Source organism: Marmota flaviventris, chromosome 13 (genome assembly GCF_047511675.1).
Source record: "Marmota flaviventris isolate mMarFla1 chromosome 13, mMarFla1.hap1, whole genome shotgun sequence".
In the NCBI taxonomy this organism is placed as follows: Eukaryota; Metazoa; Chordata; class Mammalia; order Rodentia; family Sciuridae; genus Marmota; species Marmota flaviventris.
In genome coordinates, this window is record NC_092510.1 from 94,943,615 (window position 1) to 94,964,727 (window position 21,113).

Sequence of the window (21,113 nt, forward strand, 5' to 3'; positions counted from 1 at the left end):
CAATTCAAAATATAATATGAAAAATGCAAATCAATGAGGTAATAATAATCAATAAAGGGAAGAAATCAGGTACAGTGGCACACAACTGTAATTCTGGCAACTCAGAAGTATGTGGCAGAAGAATCACAAATTCAAGGTCAGCTCAAGCAACACAGTGAGAACCTGTCTCAAAACACAAAATAAAAAGGGCTGGGGATGTAGCTCAGTGGCAGAGTACTCCTGGGTTCAATCCCCAGTACTGAAATAGGTAAGTAAATAAAATAAGGGAAGAGGACATCAAATCCATTTTTCCTCTCAGAAAACTAACAACGCTCCTGAAGGTAGAAACACATCTTGTTTTTAGGGTTAAAGCAGTCTGATACACAGAGTGATCTCAACATTCTGACAAACAGAATATCAATCCAATTATCTACTGCTATACAACTTAGTGGCTTAAAGCAGTCTTTTACTGTGCTCCTGAGTCTGCATTTTGGGTAGGATGTGGCAGGGACAGTGCATCTCTGCTCTCCATGGCACCCACGGGGCACTTTCATGGGGATCTGGAGGAGTGGGATCTGATTTTAAGAAGCTTATGCATGTGCCTGGCAGGCAGATGCTGGATGTCAGCTGGGAGCTTCATGGGGCTAAGGGACAGAAGCTTTCAGTTTGTCTCCCATCCGGGCCTCTCAGGACTGCTTGGGTTCCTCACACCACAGCATGCTAGCTGGTTCCAGAAGCAAGTGTACCAAGAGAAACAGGCAGAAGTACATGGCATTTTTATGACTCAGCCCCCAAATCACATAGCATTATTGGAGCCACTAACATGTCATTAGTGGAAACAGTTATGAAGGCCTGAATGATGGAAAGAGTCTTCATGAGATGGGGAACAGTGTCAAAGTCACATTTTAAGTAAAACATGTAGATTGAAAGACACTGCTATAGACATCCTTGGGTAATACAATCTGTCATACCAACGGAACGATTGTAGGTCAGAATATACCAAAGCTGACCTTTTGTTAACAGTATTTATTGGTTTTTATTAAGTAGGTTTTTCATTTAAAGGCAAAGGGCAAAGCCGGGCATGGTGGCACTCGCCTGTAATCCCAGCGGCTAGGGAGGCTGAGGCAGAAGGATTGGGAGTTCAAAGCTAGCCTCAGCAATGACAAGGTGCTAAGCAACTCAGTGAGACCCTGTCTCTAAATAAAATACAAAATAGGGCTGGGATGTGGCTCAGTGGTTGAGTGCCCCTGAGTTCAATCCCTGGCGCACCCCCCCCCCAAAAAAAAAAGAAGCAGCAGCAGCAAAGGGCAAAGAGATGGAAGACAATAACCTGGAGTTTCTGCTCCCCTGTAACTAAATTAATCCAATTGCCTACTAGTAACTATCTTCACAGTCCAACTGTAATAGAGAAAAAGAGAAGAAAAAGTAAATAATTCCCCAGAATCAAAGTAATAAGGCTGGGCAGAGTGGTACATTCCTGTAATCCCAATGATTGGGGGGTAGGGGGTTAAGGCCAAAAGATCATCAAGTTCAAGGCCAGCCTTGGCAATTTGGTGAGTTCTGGTCTCAAAACTAAAAACTTAAAAAGGACTGGGGATGTAGCTCAGTGGGGAGTGCCCTGGTGTTCAGTCCCCAACACCACACAAAAAAATAAATAAAAAGAACAAAAATAAATAAAAGACAGGCTGGAATTGTGACTCAGTGGTAAAGAGCTGGCCTGGCATGCATGAGGCACTGGGTTCAATCCTCCAGTACCACACAAAAATAAAATAAAGGTATTGTGTCCACCAACAACTAAAAATTATATACTTTAAATAAAGAGTAATAAAGGAAATACATAAATTCCCACTAAAAATTAAACATTAAGTTGGATGAACCTTTTGACACCACTTAGTTCTAGCCACTATCAGAAAACAGATGTCCTCATTTAAATTTCAATGAAGATCAGGAAAACCTCTTATCTTTAATAAAATTCTAAAACAAGCAAATTTTTATTCGTTCATTTGATTTTCTGTTGTTAGTAATGGTAACAACCTTTTAAAATGAAATAACATCAGGGCTGGGGTTGTGGCTCAGAGGTAGTACACTTGTCTAGCATGTGTGAGGCACTGGGTTCAATTCTCAGCACCACATATAAATAAATAAATTAAATAAAGGTCCACCAACAACTTAAAAAAATAGTTACTTAAAAAAAATAAAAACATTAAATTTCCTTAAGGTAAAGGAAAAGCTAAGGTATCTGCATCCTGTTTCAAAGTAGGGTTTACAGACAGAGAGACAACAGATTATATAACAGATGTTGGGAAGACATGAACCAAACCCCTTGAGCATGTAGACGAGCACAGGAGTGACAGGAACTGTCAGCTCTGGAGATTTCACCAGCATGGGTGCTACCTGCTCTATAAACGAGTTCTTACACAGGCTCCAGGCTGAAGCTCCAGTCCTCTTTTTATAAACTATAGCAAAACATGGCTCCAGAGACCATTCAGTCCAGTGGTTCCCAGTGTTTTCAAAAGCAAGGACCTCTTTTCAAAATGCAAATTCTAGCCAGGGGGGCTAGGGTTGTGGCTCAGGGGTAGAGCACTTGCCTAGCATGTATGAGTCACTGGGTTTGATTCTCAGCACCACATACAAATAAATAAAGGTCCATCAACAACTTAAAAATAATTTAAAGAAAAAAAAAAAATTCTAGCCAGGCTGGTGGCACACACCTGTAATCCCAGCGGCTCAGGAGGCTGAGGCAGGAGGATTCGCAAGTTCAAAGACAGTCTCAGCAACTTAGTGAGGCCCTTGAAGTTGTAATCCTCCTGCCTTAGCCTCCTCAGTCCACAAGCATGCACCACCACACCTGGCCCTTTTCCCTCTGTGTAAGTTGATTATCTCAGGTATCTATTACAGTGACAGAAAGTAACTAAAACACAGGCACAAATGCTTTCAAAGCCTGTGGAACACATAAAGGGAGGACTTAGGAGGAAAGAAACCCAATAAGAATGCACAGAGTGGTGGGCTAGGGTTATGGCTCAGTGGTAGAGCACTTGCCTAGCATGTGTGGGGTACTGGGTTCGATCCTCAGCACTGCATGTAAATAAATAAAATAAAGGTACATCAACAACTAATAAAAATATTAAAAGAAAAGAAAGTGGGCTGGGGATGTGGCTCAAGCAGTAGCCCGCTCGCCTGGCATGCGTGCAGCCCGGGTTCGATCCTCAGCACCACATACAAACAAAGATGTTGTGTCTGCCGAAAACTAAAAAATAAATATTAAAATTCTCCCTCCCTCCCTCTCTCTCTCAATAAATAAATAAATAATTAAAAAGAAAAGAAAGAATGCAGAGAGTGGTGCCTTGCCCTAGAGGGAAATGTTTCCCAAACAGCTGCCAAGTTCATGAAAATCTGAGTCCCTCTCCTTTTGCTTAGCTTGTGGTAAAGATGACATATCAGAATAGATCACAAAGCTAGTAACATGGAAGCGCTGACAGGTTTGGAAATACTCTGGAAAACTTGGAATCAAACAGAAAGCAAGGCCATAAAAGACTAGGCTTATGGCCAGGTGTGGTGGTACATACCTGTAATCCAAGCAACTTGGGAGGCTGAGACAGGAGGATCACAAGTTCAAGGCCAGCATCAGTAATTTAGTGAGACCCTATCTCAAAACAAAAAAATTTAAAAAGGACTAGAGATGTACCCCAGTGGTAAAATGCCCCTGGCAGTAACAACAACAACAAAAACAACTAGGCTTGTGTATTAGTCGGTTCTCCAGAGAAACAGAACCAAAAGAGATTTATTATAAGGAATTGATTAATGTAATTATGGGGTTGAAAAGTCCTAAGATCAGCAGTTAGTAAACTAGAGACTTAGGAAAACCAATGGTGTTGTTCTAGAACAAGTCTGAAGGCCTGAGGCCCAGGAAAGCCAATGGAATAAGTTCTGGTTAAAGAGCCAAAATTTTGGTTTGAGCCCAAAGTTGGGAAAAGACCAATGTCCCATCACAAGGAGTTAAGTGGGAGGAGTTGTCTTACTTAGTCTTTTTGCTCTGGTCAGGTCTTCAAATGATTAAATAAGTCTCATGCACATGAAGGAGGCCAATCTTATTTACTCAATCTTCTGATTCAAATGTTAGCCTCATCCACAAAACACCTTGAACAACATTTGACCAAATATCTGGGTACCCTATGGCCCAGTCATGTTGAAACATAAAATTTACCACCACAGTTTCCTGGACTTTACAAGTCTGATTTGACTTATGTTACAACTACTCCTAGACTGTCAAGAAAAGGATGACGAGAGTTTAAAACCTGGTGACAAACCCAAGCAGGGGACTACCTCCCAATATGAGGCAAGAGAGCAGGGAGGGCAATGTCTGTGAAGTGAAGGCAAATGGTTCATTTGCTCAGTTTTAGGACAGGCACACATCACTGCCTGAAACTTCAGTGCCTGGAATCAAAAGATACCTGCTTCCAAAACACACATAAGCTCTTGCTCTTACTCTCCTGTGCACATACACGTGCTAGCGCTCTCTCTCTCTCTCTGCCCATGAGAGGCCTACCCAGAATGAGAGAAAACTTAAGATACTGGGTCCCTTGGGTACAGTACTAGGAAAAAGGAGACTCTCCAAGGAAAATCTCAAGCTCACATAACTCAGCCTTCTGAAGCCAGGACAATGAGTCAAACTTCTGGCCAGAACTACAGACATCTCCAGGCTCAACCAGATTAAGGGGATCCCCTTCCAAGTTTGCTGGTGTGAGCCACTCACAAGGCTGCCAGCAAACTGCAGAAGATCCACGCTCACTCTTGTGGCTGTTGGCAGGCCTCACTTCCTCACCACATGGCCCTCCCCTGGGTGCCTGGTTTCCTCCTCTCCAGAGCTGCTTCACATAATGGTAGTGGGCCTTCCCCAGAGCAAGTTGAGAGTGGAGAGAGAGAGAGAGAGAGAGAGAGAGACAGACACACACACACACACACACACACACACACACACACACACACACGGAGGGAGGGAGGGAGGGAGGGAGGGAGGGAGGGAGGGAATGCAAATGAAGAGAGAGACAGAGAAAGAGAAGGGGGAGGGGGACCTCAAGGTGGAAAACAATCTTTTTTTTTTTTTAAACTCCAAACTAGGAAGTGCGTCTCATAGCTCTGCTGTGTCGTATTCTCTAGAAGTCACCAAGTCAGTCCACATTCAAGGGGAGAATTAAGCTTCACTTTTTAAAGAAAGTAAAATCGAAGAATTTATGTATAGATCTTTAAAAAAATCACCACCAGAGACCCAAAGAATTAAGGAGGGGGAAGAAGGTCACTGGATAAGTTATGGAGGCATCAGTGGGTGTTTATTCTCATTGTAGTCCCCAGTCCCCAAGAGTCCTCCTATTTGCTTCCTCAAGGGAGGTTTGTGTTTGTTTTCTGAAAATGTGATCTCCTTGAGGAGTATGCTGAGGAAAGGGTGGAAGGATGAGTGTCTTTGAGGGGAGAAAGGTAGAAACAAGAAGGAAAAGGGAGTGATTTAACTGGAAAGGGAAGAAAATCTTAGGGACCCTTCAAAGAAGGGGCCTTGCAACCTCATTTCCAGGCAGTGCTGTAGATACAAGGCAAATCCTTCCAGGAAAATGGGCACATGCTGTACTAAGGAAAGCCGAAACCCAGACTCCAGAATCCCACGGATCTCACACCTGAGGGTGGCCACAACCATCAAGCACCAAAGTACAAAGACTCACATCTTCTTAGATGACATACTTACTGGACACAGCCAAATGGACTGAACACTCATCTTCTACCCTTCTCCTGGCTCCTCCTAAGCCTCTCAGATTCCTAAGGAGAAGTGGTTGCCCATTATTAATCACTGAGACTGAATTTCTCATCAGTTTGCTGGAATTGGGGAGTTGGAGAGAATGGGATTGGATTTAATTTCACTTAAAGGAAATAAAATATTGTACATTTCCTGGTTACCTGATTTTTTAAACTAAGATTTCTGCTTGTTATATATATGGTCAATTAATGTACTAAACTAGGGATATATTTTACAAACAAGGAATTTTGGGGGTTTCAAAGTAAGCTCCAAAAAACTATTCCATCAAAATATTAAGATTTTTTGCCAGCTATGAGTGCACACACCTGCAATCCCAGCAACTCAGGAGGCTGAAGGAGGAGGATCACAAGAGCACCTGCTTTGCATGTGAAAGGCCATGGGTTCAATCTCCAGCACCAAAAAAATAAATAATGAAATTTTTTAAAAAATTAAGTTAACAAGAAAAATGTATTTTTCTAGAAAGTATTCCAGATAATAATGAAGAAGGAATGAAAGAATTAGATGATCCCCATCTGCAATGCCAAATGAAATAAGTCTAGACACTATATATTCCTAATATGAAAAAAGAAAAGAGTCTTAATTGAGGTGCACACCACTCCTATGATATATTCTTTCCAAAAAAAAAAAAAAATTTGAATTTCATCAAGTCTGTAGAACTAGCTCTAACCAACAGTTTATAAGACACAAAGGAAATACAGAAAAACATGCTAAATGATCCCCTGGGAATAAGGTCTATAAGATTCAAACTAGAAAAACTGGTTAGTACTTGCCAAGTGGTCAAGGGTACAGAGGGAATTTTGGAGAGAGATGGAACTGCTCTATACTATAATTACAGTTGTCCTTATGCAACTGCATTTGTTAACATTTACAGGTCTACATGTTAAAATAGTTGAATTTATCAAGTGTAAATTATACTTCAACTTTTTAAAAAATTAAAAATTCAGACTGTGGGACATTCTTAATAACAAACATGCTCTCTTAAACAAACTAACAGAAAAAGAGGACTGGAAATCCTGTAGATTTATAAAGATTTAGGGCTGAGGTTGTGGCTCAAAGGTAGAGCGGTCACCTAGCACGTGAGAGGCCCTGGGTTTGATCCTCAGCACCACTTAAAATAAAGGTATTGTGTCCAAATACAACTAAAAAATAAATGTTTTTTTAAAAAGCTTAATAAAAGGCTGGGGACATGGGTCAGTGGTGGAGCAGAACACTTGCCTAGCATGCACAAGGCCCCGGGTTCAATCCTCAGTAACTAAAAAAGAAAAAAAAAAGGCTTAATACCTAATCAACTAATTTTAAATTACCAACATTATCTGGATCCTGTTTGAATAAAAATATTTTTTAAAACTGGCCAGGGGCCTTGGGCTGTGGCTCAGCAATAGAGTGCTTGCCTAGCACACATGAGGCACTAGGTTTGATCCTCAACACCAGATATAAATAAATAAATAAATAAAGGTATTGTGTCCACCATCTACAATTAAAAAAAAAAAAGGACTGGGTATGTAGTTCATTGGTACAGCTCCTCTAGGTTAAACCACAGTACCACCCAAAAAAAAAAAAAAATTTAAATAAAAGATTTCTTACCTTTCAACAATAAATGCTGAAATCTTTACAGATGAATAAGGTAATGTATGGAATATGCTTCAGGTGAAACAGAGAGTGTAAAGATGAAATAGGATTAAGTCCACAGTTATTACAGCTGGATGAAGAACAATTCAGGTTCATGCAGGTAGTATTCTCTACTTGAAATTTACACCTACACTTACATAAAAGTGGAAGTGAAGCCTTGGGCACTAGCTTGCTTAACCTTCTGGCTATTGGGGCACTCCACCCTCTAGGGAGACCTTGAACATCTGTGACATCACTGCTTGACTTTTCTAGGTTTCATTCTTAAATATTGCCATGAAAATGCTACATACTGACCATGCCATCTTGGCTTCTGCAGAATATGCTTTCACAGAACTGAATCTGGCACCATGCCCTAGGTTTTCACTAACATATACTACAAGAAACAGCTCCAACAAAACCACTGCATTGGCTGCAGGGATGCTGCCGAGGCGCACTCTAGCACAAAGAAGCAGAGGAGAGTCCTGTGTTTTAGTGTATCCTTAAAAACATTCTCCCAATTTTCCATTTAAGTCCCTCCAGAATCTCAGTTTCCTAACAGAGCACAGAGATCTATCTCCTAGAGATTACACTACCCGTCTAGCCCTAAGGTCAATTTCCAGCACAAAGACCCTGCAGAGAGATAATACTGCAGAGAAAGAGAAAACAGTTTGTTCTATTTCCACAGAGTTTCTGTTTTGGTACAAAACGGAATTGAATGCAGGGGCACTGTGCCACTGAGCTACATCCCCAGCCCCTTTTCATTTTTTGATACAGGGTCTCACTAAGTTGCTTAGGGCCTCACTAACTTGCTGAAACTGGCCTCAAACTTGTGATCCTCCTACTTCAGCCTCCCGAGCTGCTGGGATTACAGGCGTGTGCAAACACACCCAGCTATTTCCACACAATGTTACTACAACATTCTGTTTCTTTATATTTCACTCAACATGCCCTCTCCAGGTTATTTGGTTCATTTTCATAACTTGGATCACCAAGTGTTTGCTGATGACTTCTTCTGGGCAAAAGGCTCCTATTTTTACCTGCCTGCATAGAGATGGTTCACTGACACACTCTTCACTCAAGATAGCCCAAATAAATTCATATTCACCCTCCCAAACTTGTTCTTGCTCTATATCTGCTGCCTCAATTCAAAGCATTCCCATTCAACCTATTTATTTTTTTTAGTTGTAGTTGCACACAATACCTTTGTTTTATCCACTAAGCCACAATCCCAGTCCTCAAACCTATTTCTTTTTAATTTTTCTTTTTTTAGTTATAGATGGACACAATACCTTTATTTATTTATTTTTATGTGGTGCTGAGGATCGAACCCAGTGCCTCACACGTGCTAGGCAAGCGCTCTACTGCTGAGCCACAACCCCAGCCCTCAACCTATTCTTCAAGCTAAAAACTCCTCAATATACTGTGAAAAAAAAATTAAAAGGCGAACAAGCTATAGATGGGAGAAAATAACTGTAAAATATATACCTGATTTTAAAATTGTTTCCAGAATACACAGAAAACACTTTTGACCAATAAGGAAGACAAAAAAAAAAAAAAAAAACTGATAAAACATGGGCAAAAGACTTGGATGTTTCACAGAAGGTTATATGAATGGAAAATTAGCCCATGCAAAGATACTGAACATCATTAGTCATCAAGGAAAAAGGAAATTAAAACCACAATGATATGCACCACTATACAACCACAGAATGGAAAATAATGGTGATGGTATCAAGGGTTCAAAATTTATCAAATTGTACACTTTAAAAGTATGCATCTTATTATATTCCAATTATTCCAAAATAAAGCTCTGTAAAAAGGAAAAAATATGTCAGGCATGGTGCACGCCTGTAATCCCAGTGGCTCGAGAGGCTGAGGCAGGAGGATCACAAGTTCAAAGCCAGCCTCAGCAATGGCAAGGCTCTAAGCAACTCAGTGAGACCCTGTCTCTAAATAAAATACAAAATAGGGCTGGCGATGTGGCTCAGTGGTTGAGTACCCCTGAGTTCAATCCCTGGTACCCCCCCAAAAGAAGAAAAATTAACAATACCAAATATTGGTGAAGACATTAAAGAAAGGGACTCACACAGTGCAGGTGGGAACATAACTTTGAAAAACAATTTAGCAACTACTTTACAATTTAAACATGTGGGTTGGGATTGTGGCTCATATTCTATGTCATGATAGCAGTGGACAGTCACACAACCACACACATCTGTCAAAACTCACTCAACTGTGAACTTAAAAATGGGGAACTTTATCATGTGTAAATACCTCAGTAAAGCTGATTTTTTTTCAAAAACTGAAGAAAAAGCAAAATAAAAATATTTAAATGAATGATGGTCACAGTCATGGCTTACTGAGTCTCTCCTGTGTGTCAGGTAATTACACCATGCACTTGGCACACATTAGTTCACTGAATCATCCAGCCAAGAGTGGTCGAGTACCTATTTTGTGTGAAAGCTGGAATGCTACAGTAAAGAAAACACACAGCTCTCTGCACCTGGAGTGTATATTTAAAGGAGAATAATAATCTACCACAGAGATGCTACGACTATCTTCATTTTGCTGAAAAACAAATAGGTTCAGAGGTTAGATACTTGGTCCAAGAGCCCAAAGTTAGTATTTGGGAGCACTGAGATTCAGACTCTAGATCAGGATTGCTCAACTTCAGCACCAACGACATTTTGAGCTGGGTAGTTCTGGGACTAGGAGGCTGTCCTGTGCATTGTAGGCATTCAGCAGCATTCCTCTAACCAGCAGAGGCCCCAAATGCCTCTAATGTCAAACACCCCTTAAAGGGTAAAAGCTCCTTTAGTTGAGAACCCCTGCTTGGTTGACACCACACTTCTTCAAATCTTTCTTCAAATACCCCTGGTTCAATGCAGCTCACCTAAGATGCATAGTCAGTCTATAACCAGGCCTTGTCTCCATCATTTGAACACACTATCACCAGAATTAACCTTCTAACTCTTCAAGACCTAGATTAATATTTTTTTGAAACTGCCCTCACTACCAGTTATGCAGAATTACTACAAACCCTTTATAAACACTGTATAAACCTTGGTATATAAACAAAGTCATTACACTGTTTCACATTTCATGTCTGTTTTCACTATTAATAAATGAGTTTTTCCCCAAATTTCACTCATGTACGTCTACTGTCCCCAAGCATGTGCAGTATGGAGGTACTAGGAATTGAATCCAGGGCTCACAAATGCTAGGCAAGTGCCCTACTACCAAGCTACATTCCCAACCATGTTTTAAAATTTTTAGGCAGCATCTTGCTAAATTACCCAAGCTAGACTCAAAAGAGTTGCTTCTGCTTCAACCTCTTGAGCAGCTGAGATTACAGATATGTGCCACTTTGCCTGGTGCCTGGTTTCTTCAATAAATTACATCTATCATCAAAATGCCTGGATCCCATTGATTTTAAATACATAACCAAAAAGAAAGAAAAGAAAGCCAGGTGTGTGGTAGTAATCCCAGCAACTTGGGGGGTTGAGGCAGGAGGAACCCAAGTTCAAGGGAAAAGAAACCAGGGCCTAGTGCATCAGATAAGCTTTAATCAAACAAATGGGTCTTGTTTCAAAGAGGACATGAAAGAATTCTCTAACTCATAATCCAAACATTACTAGCAGACTATATTAAACTCTTCAGAAATTTCCAATACCACATGGAAAACTACCTTCCTAACCTTAATACTCCGGTTGATCTATTCAGCATTCAATACTAGGACAGAATTTTGGACTGCCAAGGCCCCATCCCACACTAATTCCTCTTGCCACAAATTCATTTATTAGCTCACTAGTTTGTTGTTGTTTTTGGTCTGGGGATTTAACCCAGGGGAACTTTACTACAGAGGTACATTCCCAGCCCTTTTTAATTTTTTTTGAGGGGGGACAGGGGTGTTACCAGGGATTGAACTCAGGAGATTCAACCACTGAGCCACATCCCCAGCCCTATTTTATATTTTATTTAGAGAAAGGGTCTCACTTAGTTGCTTAGCACCTCACTTTTGCTGAGGCTTTGAACTTATGATCCTCCTGTCTCAGCCTCCGGAGCCATTGGGATTACAGGCATGCGCCACCATACCCAGCCTTTATTTTTTGAGACAGGGTTTCACTACATTGCTGAGGACCTGAGTTGCTGAGCCTGGTCTCAAACTAGTGATCCTTCTATCTTACCCTCCTGGGTTACTGGAATTACAGGTGTGTCTCACAACACCCAGATGGCTAACTAGTTTTACTGAGCTAAGCACAAAGAATATGTGTATGTATGTGTGTTGTTGTGGTTGTTCTTATGTTGCTAGGAAATGAACCCAGAGGTGCTCTACCTCTGAACTATATCCCTGGCACATTTTTAAATTTTTATTTAATTTTGAGTGAACCCAGGGACACTCAATCAGTAAGTCACATTCCAGCTCTTTTTTGTATTTTGTTTAGACAGGGTCTTACTGAGTTGCTGAGGGCCTCACTAAATTGCTGTGGTTGGCTTTGAACTCACAATCCCTCTACCTCAGCCACTGGGTTTACAGGTGAGTGCCACTGCACTGGTCCAGCCTCAGCTTCAACCTCCCAAATCATTGGGATTACTGGCACACACAGCACAAAGCTAAGAATGTATGATTTCTACTAGGACCAAAACAATACTAGGTACAAAGATGATCCAAGACAAGGAAATAAAGGTTTCAAGGACAGCTAGGATGTGGCTCACTGGTACCATGCTTGCATGAGGCCCTCAGTTCAATTCACAGCACTGAAAAAAAAAAAATTTTTTTTCAAGGAAATAATAATAATAGGTTATGGGGTGCCTTTTCAGACTGTTCACTGGCAGTACCCCAACTAGGACTGAGATGCATTCAGAGAAGCAATCTTTAAAACCTCAGTGGCAGAGCACTTGCCTAGCACTCATAAAGCCCTGGGTTTGATCCTCAGCATGACCCAAAAAAAAAATTTTTTTTAAACACAAAAACCCCACTATTATGTTTATCATTGGAATTGTTTCCCCACAAAATCAGTGTCCCCAATATGAAGACCCCTAAGAAGAATGTGTCTCAGGTTTAACAGTCAAACAAAAAAGTTGTGGGGCTGGGGCTGCTGCTCAGTGGTAGAGTGCTTGCCTAGCATGTGTGAGGTACTGGGTTCAATCCTTAACACCAAATAAAAACAAATAAAATAAAGGCACATTAACAACTAAAAATATATACGTGTGTGTGTGTATACACATTTTTTTTAAAGTTGTGCCAGGTACAGTGATACATGCCTGTAATCCCAGAAGCTCAGGAGGCTGAGACATGAGGATCACAAGTTCAAAGCCAACCTCAGCAAAAAGGGAGGCACCAAGCATCTCAGTGAGACCCTGTCTTTAAATTAAATACAAAATAGGGCTGAGGATGTAACTCAGTGGTCAAGTGCCCCTGAGTTCAATCCCCAGTACTCACTCCCCGCAAAAGTTGTGTTTCTTTTGAATATACATTTGATTTTATAGACACCATGAATCTGAAAAATGAGCTTTATTTAATTCTTCTCTTTACTCCAGGAAATTCAGAGGTAGATAACGGAATCTACATTTGGTAATTGTAGAGTACTTTCTGACATGTATACTAATTTTGCCTCTGCTTTAATTTTATTCTTCTCTCATTTCTTCTTTGTTGTAATCTATTTGTAATCCTCTAGAATGTACAGATTTTAAAGAGAGGTGAGAAAAGGTATTTGAAACTGAGCATGGTGGTACATAACTATAGTCCTAGCTACTCAGGAGGCTGAGATGGGATAACTGAAGTTTGAAGCCAGCCAGGGAAACTTAGAAAGACCCTGTCTCAAAATAAAAAAGGACTGGGGGTATAGTTCAGTGATATACTGCCTGCCTCACACATATAAGGCCCTAGGTCCAATCCCCAGTACTACCAAAAAAAAAAAAAGAGAGAGAGAGAGAGAAAGGGAGGGAAAGGAAAATTGTATTTGAAATGTGCTTTTTTTCTAGACAGGGTTGTGTTGATCAGCAGGCCTGGAATTTGAAATCCTTCTGAGTATCTGGGATTACAGGTGTGATCCATGGTGTTTGGCTTGATCATTGCTTTTCAACACAAAATTTATCGTGTATAGAAATTTCTATGTGCCAGGCACTAGTCTAGACACTTTACAATCCTAGAAGGGTTGAACTATTATTATTTCCATTATATAGCTGAGGAACCTGAGAATCAGAGGGTTTACAACTTACATATGATTACAACTTGTACTTGACAGGTGGATTCAAATTCATGTGTAATGGCAAGACCATTACAAATAAGTGTACATACAGGATATCACTGGAGGGAATTAAGAGCAGAGGAAGGAAAGGGAGAGAATGGGGAAAGCCCTCACTGAGGAAGTGAAGTGTGAGCCAAGTACTAAAGGAAAGAGCTTATCAAAGAGCAAGGAGAAACTATTCCACAAAGAAAGCAATCATGTACAAATACCCAAAGCAGAGAGAACATAAGTTCTGGAAAAAGCACACAGAACCTGCATTCAGCAATTCATTCATCTTAAGGGTTCATCAGAAAGTAAAAGCATTTAAGAGTAGATAGTTAATATATTCATTACCAAGAATTTCTATGGCCTCAGTACTAACCTATGGCTAGAAAGGTAGGTGGAAGTAAAATAAATTCAGCCCTTTAATAAGGCTAAAATTATGTTCACTAATTTATTATAATTAGGCTAAAATTAAGTCTGAATTATGTTCAATAGCAATAGGGAACCTCAGAAGATACCAAAGAATGAGAAATACATGATTGACTTATACAGAATGGTGAATAAATTACTGATTGAAAGGTAGGGAAACCAGATAGAAAGCTACTATAAGAGGCTGGCAGTGGGGTTAAACCGGGCCTGTCCAAAAGAAATACAATGCAAACCATATGTGCAATTTTTTTTTTTAATTTCCTAGTGGCTGCCATGAGAAAAAGTAAAAAGAAATAAGTGGAAATTATTTCATTGATATTACAATTTATTGAATCTGATACACCTAATATATCAGATTATATGTCTCTAAATAACCATTCAAATTTGGACTAAGAAATTTTACTTTTTTTGTGGGGGGGTACAAACTTGAAATCTAGTATATATTTTATATTTATCTCATTTTGAACACTAAATTTTCTTTTTTTCCTGCTGTACCCCCCTCCACCTCATACTGGGGATTGAACCCAGGGCCTCATGCTAGGAAGTGTTCTGCCACTGAACTGTATACTTTTTTATTTGAGACACTATCTTACTAAACAGCCCAGGCTGGCCTTGAACTTTCAATCGTCCTGTCTCAGCCTTCCCGGTAGCTGTGATCAGATGCGTGTTCCACTGCGTCTGGCTCAGGCACTAGATTTTCACTGGAAATATTTGATAGGATTTAGACTTCATAAAATTTACAAATGATAGAATAGCTTCACATACCCAAGGAGCTCTAAGACTACTTAATTTCCAATAAGTGGTCAGTCTGTAAATTTAAGTTAATTCTAATTATTAAATTAAAAATTTGGTTCCTCAGACATGCTACTCACATTTCAGTGCTCAGTAGCTGCATGTGACTATCATATTGAGCAGTACAGGCCTAAAGAATAGCAAAGGTACTTTGGCTACCAGTACTTCCACTATGAGCATTTTATATCTACCTAACATTGAAGATTTCTAACCAATAACTTGGCAGGTATTAACTAAGAATTAGTTAATAGTTAATAGTCCTGGTCACATCATCACTACTGTAGCTTACTTTTTTTTTTTTTTTTTTTTTTTTAGCAACATATTGACAAAATGAAGCTTCTAATGACTCCACAGAATTACTGTGTGGTACCTGACACATGGAATGCACTCAAAAATATCTGTGGAATGAATATTCTCCATTACTTAAGGAATAATTCACATGTCTGTGGCCTACTTATGCCCTCCTTGTTACTTTCTATTTTCCTAAGGATCAACCATTTCTATTATTCGTATTCTACATATGATGAGAAAGAAATCAATAAGAAAATGTATTTATAAATGTGTATTAGAAGCATTATAATATAATGGTTAACAGTTAAAAGAGTTTAAGCTCTGCAATCAGACTGCCCAGATTCAAATCCTCATTTTACCATTTATTAGACAGATGTATGATCTTGGGTATATACTTGGCCTGTGACTTAATTCCTTATTCTGCAAAACAATGATGACAATACTGATGACAGTATCTATGTACTATCTTGGGTCTCCTCATGGATTACAGGTGATAAAGCACTACAGCAGCTGTGTGCTTTTCAGAGATGGTAGAGAAGTTGAAATTATAACTAAAGAAAAAAACTAGGGATTTCTCAATTTTTTATGTTTCCCACATTATCTTAAATTTAAAAAAAAAAGTAGAGGTAGTAATTTGAAAGGAAAACCTTGCATGTAGTTATATTCACTAAAAAAGTGAGCTAAACAGGAAATTTCATCTCCTGACCATGTACAATTATGCAGTATGGCACAGGTGCAATCAGGCAAATAGAAAAACACGAACACGAAGCAAAAGAGTAAGGCGTTTATTGGCCTTACCTGCTTTTCCGTTTTCGAGGTGGTTTCTCCACTGTGCCAGTCAGTCTACAGACCAAACAAATAAGACGGTAACTAAAAGTTAACATACAACATATTGCCAGGCTCTACTGTGCCAGTCAATAACTCAATGACCACCCTCTGGGACCTCAGGCTCGCCATGCCCATACCTGTCCTTACAAACACCTAAGCCTCGTTTCCCCTATTTACCAACACCAAGCAATCCCGGGACTCGATGTTCCCCCAATAACCCCCTTAGCCCAAGCCCTGCTCTGCCTCCTGATCCCTCAGCCCATCCTCAGTCTCATTCGTCACAATCTGGCTCCCCAAAACCACCCACCTTCACCTACCTACTCATTGTCTGCCTAGTCAACCCCGCAAGCCCCCTCCCATCCTTCCCTTCCCCGTGCCCACCCCCTCCTGGCCGCGCTCGGACCTTCAGAGCCCCGCCCCTCCAGGCCGAGCGCCCCCCGCATTCCACCGCCCCTCCGCGGGGCGCGCGCCCTGCTCCTCCCGGCCCAGCGCCCCCAGCCTCGGCGCCCCCTCCCCCTCACGTCGCTCTCACCCGCCTGCAGCATGCGACCGCCATGGTCCCTGGGCGCCCCCCAGACGTCCCCAGCCTGCACCCCCGCCCCTCCAGCCTAAGCGCCCCCAAAGCTCGGCGGCCCCAGCCGCTGCCCCTGGGCCCGCTTCCTCGCCCCCGCCCCACCTCCGAGCCCGGCCTGCACCCAGCCCACGCCCCACCTGGGGGCCAGGCGACTCCGCGGCTGCTGGGGCTGCCGGGCTCCTCTGACCATCCGGCTCCTGCTCCGCCGCGGGAGCTGCTCCGGCGGCCGCAGGGCTCGCTCGGGAAGCTGAGGCGGCGGAGGATGGAGTAGGCGGAGAGGCGGGAGGAGGGCCTCGCGCCTCTGCCAGGCTTGCCGCGGGGCCCGCCTCCCCGCGCGTCTCTTCGGATGCCATTGGCTGCATCCGCAGTGTGGCCGAAAGCCTGGCCGTCGATTGGGCGATCGGGCCGTCAAATCCCGCGCTGCCCACCCAGAGGTTTGGTTGAGACTGCAGGTGGCGGCGGAGGTGCCTTAGAGACTTCTGGCAGGGCCAGAGGAGACCTAAGCGCCACCGTGCGCCGGGACATGGAAACTGCAACTCCGGCGCCAGACACCTGCCCTGAGCAGGTTCTCTTGGCTCCGCGTCTGACACTCCAGACACCTGCTGGCATCCACCAGCACATCACCCCACCCCGCATCCCCCCCAGCTCCGGAACCAAAAGTCAAGGGCTGTAATTTCTCCAAATACCTCCCTCAAGTGCGACAGAGACGCAACTCTCCCAAATTAGCATCCTTTTGAACCATCTCGAATGCAGTCCCTGTCTACATCTTGCGGAAATGGTCTCAGCTCGGTGCTATCCCTCATAGAGGATCTAGTCACAAAATTTTAAGAATCCACCAAAACACAGCATTGCTCAGTCCTCTTCAGGAAAGATCACAAGGTTGGGTGCAGGCTCTTAAGAAAGGAATTGTTTTTTTAATTATCGTCAAAGAAAAATAAATCCTGCAAACGGAAACAATGCTATAACTAAAAGGAATGTGTTCCATTTTAAAAGGCCTAAGCAGAATTGATTCCCGAGTGTGAACTAGCCATTCTGTGATACTGTAGATGATTAAGTTCTACACCAGTTAATCAATTTTAAAATAAATTTTACTGCATTTTTTTTTAACCTAAGCATGCAAAACTACCAACAAGTAAGCCCGATAAATATTACCTTTCCTCTTCTACTGACAAGGCCATCCTTGAAAATAAGGCACACCTCACTAATATAAAATTATTTAAGGTAAGTCCCTTCTACATCTCTATTGCTGTGTACAGCTGTTGTTTGTGCATCTTATCTGTTTGGGGTTGGGAAGAGGCATAAAACTTTCTCTTAAGCTCCTTCTATTTTATTTATGATCAATAACGTGGCAGCCTGTAACAGCAGCGTGCACCAATGAGTGATGGACAAATTTCTCTCTGATATTCCTAAATGGGAAGAATTAGGATACTAGTTTTTCACAAAACCAAAATGTATTTGGTATAAATGACTGTTTTTTATTTTCTTTATGTGAATATATTTTTTAGTTGTCAATGGACCTTTATTTTATTTATATGCAGTGCTGAGAATCGAACCCGGTTCCTCATATATGCTAGGCAAGCACTGTACTACTGAGAACAACTCCAGCCCGTGTTCTTTATTTTTAGATTTTTTCTTTTACATCCTTGATGTTAAAATTGCCATTTATTTATTTATTTATTTATTTAATGAAGTAACAGTGATAGTAAACTGTACTGGTTATTTTTTATTTTTGGGATTGAACCCAGGGCCTCGCATGATAGACAAGCGCTCTACATCTGAGCTACCTATACTCCCAGCCCTCTTGAGAATTTTGAAAATAGATTTGACTGGGGAAAAAAAAAGTTATTAAAACCCTAATGTTCCCCCACATATTTTATGTAATTCCTACAAATCACCTCAATCCTGTTCCACCCATATTATAAATCCAGAAAGGTGCCAAGCATGGTGGCACACAACTATAATCCCAGCAACTCAGGAGGCTGAGGCAGGAGGATGCCAAGTTTGAGCCCAGCCTTGGCAATTCAGTGAGACCCTGTCTCAAAAGGAAAAATAAAAAGGGCTGGGGATATTGCTCAGTGGTTAAGCACCCCTGGATTCAATCCCTAGTACCAAAAAATAAACTTGAAAATTTTAAATACAGAAAGTGGTAATAATTCCAAAATAATTTCAGTCAAGAAGGGAGGAGGGATTAAAGGGGGTCCTGATGAGGATCATCAACTCACTAGGGAAATAATATTGACATGTCACTATTCAGTTTCTTTTTTTTTTTTTAATTTTTTTTTAACTGCAGGTAGACACAATACCTTTGTTTTTTATGTGGTGCCAGGGATCAAACCCAATGTCTCATGCATGCTAAGCAAGCACTCTATCACTGAGCCACAACCCCTGCCCTCACTATTCTGTTTCTTATAAAAATATTGACTAAGGGGCTGGGGTTGTGGCTCAGTGGTAGAGAGCTTGCCTAGCATGTGTGAGGCACTGGGTTGGATTCTCAGCGCCACATATAAAAAATGAAAAACTTGTATATATAGTGACTAAAATCCTCTGCCTACTTTTCTTCCATGATTAGCCAGTCTTCCATGATTGGCCAGCCCTCTCTGATAAGTAATAGACAGTGTCAACAGAACTGCAGCTCTTCTTATTCCTTCCGAAGTACCCTCAAGTCTTACCTTCATGTTGTGCCCAAGTTCTGGCAATCTCTACTTCAGTCCTTTTACGTTGTAAAACATGTATATCCCACCATTCCAGTCAACATTTCACACTTCCTCTTTTTAAATATTCCTCTAATCACTCCATCCTATAGCAAACATTTCCTTCTCCAAAATGGTTTTACTTACAAAGCTCTGCTGTTAGCCATTGTTTCATATCTCCGAAACCACACTGATTTGGGGCAAGGTGTGATTCCTCAATACTGGCATCTTTAGGGCCAGGTTCTGAGCCAAAGGTTACTTTAACACTGATCTACATCCTATCCTTTTTTGAGATAGGGTCTCACTAAATTGCTGAGGCTAGCCGCAAACTGTCGATCCTCCTGCCTCAGCCTCCAGAGTTGCTGGGATTATAGGATGCCACTATGCCCAGCTACTGTGCTATTTCTAATACTGAGATCAACCTTGTATGGTACTCTCCTATTTTAGACACAGAAATTTAAGATTCAGAGAATCCAATTTGCTCAGGGTCACATAGCTACAAAAACCAATACTGATTAAAATAGAAGGCTTACGATGTATTCTGGTGTGCCCTACAGGCATTCAAGTTCCAGCTCTCCTGGGCAACCTTGGACAAGTTTCCCGTCCTCTCTAAGCCTATTTCCTTATCTGGTGAAAACAAAAGAGAGGTAACATAGTGACAGACTCCATAATAAGGGTACCATAAAATAGGGCATCTATAGCATTTAGCTAAGTGTGCGCAATACAGGTATCTTTTATACCATTCCCATTTATATAGAAAAATCAGAGTGCTGAGGACCATAGTGGGTACCCAGGTATTTATACTATGTAAGAAATACTTTTGTTGACACACACAAATCTGCTATAAATTTTTCGTGCATTTTTGAATCAAGAAAACATTTGAATGATCTAAGTCAACATGAAAGCTTTCTTCTCATGCAGGGAAGAAAGGTACACATTCATCAACTGATTAACAAAGAAACATAAAATTTAAATATGGGGAATAAGGAACCAAACTTCCTGAAGCATCTAGTATGTTTAGCATCATGCTAGGGGAATTTCCAAGCGTCTCTTTTGGTTCTTTTCTACTTCTGTGTATTTCCTTAGCAAACACACAATTGAAAGAGTTGTGATGATCTCATGAAGCATGGTTCTGGGCACTGCATCCAGGTTGTAACAATAAATATATTTCCATGGAACAGAACACAGCCCAGAACCAACTGCAGAACAACAATTTCACTTCTGTTTATCAGTCAAGCAACCAAGAGAAGGAATAAGCCTTTTTAACTTAAATTATGTTATATAAAACACTAACTTTCTGTCAGGATATACTACAGACTATGCATTAGATAAAATTATTTTGACAAATTTCCTATAATACTTTTATTAATTTACACTGAGGGAATACAGCACCTTTCACCCAAAGAACTGAAAGTGCTTTACAAACATTAGCATTTAAAAAACAATTACATTTAAAAATCTAGATTCTTGCTGTTAAAATCTCTTCGACTTGATACATAATTATCTGAATGCTGATGGAAAGCCATTCTGACAATGACAGAGGCTCAGAAAGAGTCCTGATTTTCTTTCACATTATCAGCATTTTCCAAAACCTGTGCTGGGCTGAGAACACAAAAACACACAAATCTTAATGCAATAAACAATATCTTGAACCCTATTTCAAAAGTAAAACTCAACTTTTAAAGAAGTCAAATCTTCCAATAGTTCCAGACATCCAGATGGAATAGAAGCTGATGCCGGGGGTACTAGATGAACTCTTGATTCAGGCATTTTAGGATCACACCCAAAGGAACACAAAGTAGTGAGATTTTCCAGTAAAACACTGACCTCTAAAAAGCTAGCTAAGGGCATGTTGGTCAATTGAGGAAAGGGAGTAGATGGCAATT

At 41.0% G+C, this 21,113-nt stretch overlaps 1 protein-coding gene across 6 annotated transcripts in view; it reads right to left on the reverse strand.

The window, feature by feature from the left end:
- The window catches only part of Scai (suppressor of cancer cell invasion), a 168,044-nt gene extending 151,255 nt beyond the window's left edge, over window positions 1-16,789 (reverse strand). For 2 of the 6 annotated variants that reach the window (XM_027945583.2, XM_071600950.1), the window contains exons 1-2: window positions 16,675-16,789; window positions 15,934-15,978 (exon numbers count right to left, since the gene is read on the reverse strand). In XM_027945583.2, coding sequence (XP_027801384.2) covers window positions 15,934-15,978; window positions 16,675-16,727 — 98 coding nt within the window. In that variant the 5' untranslated portion in view covers window positions 16,728-16,789. Of the gene's footprint in view, window positions 1-3,545; window positions 3,627-5,713; window positions 5,785-15,933; window positions 15,979-16,674 lie in introns of all 6 variants that reach the window. The other 4 variants (XM_071600952.1, XM_071600951.1, XM_071600953.1 and 1 more) reach the window with 4 other exon arrangements.
- Between the last annotated feature and the right edge of the window lie 4,324 nt (window positions 16,790-21,113).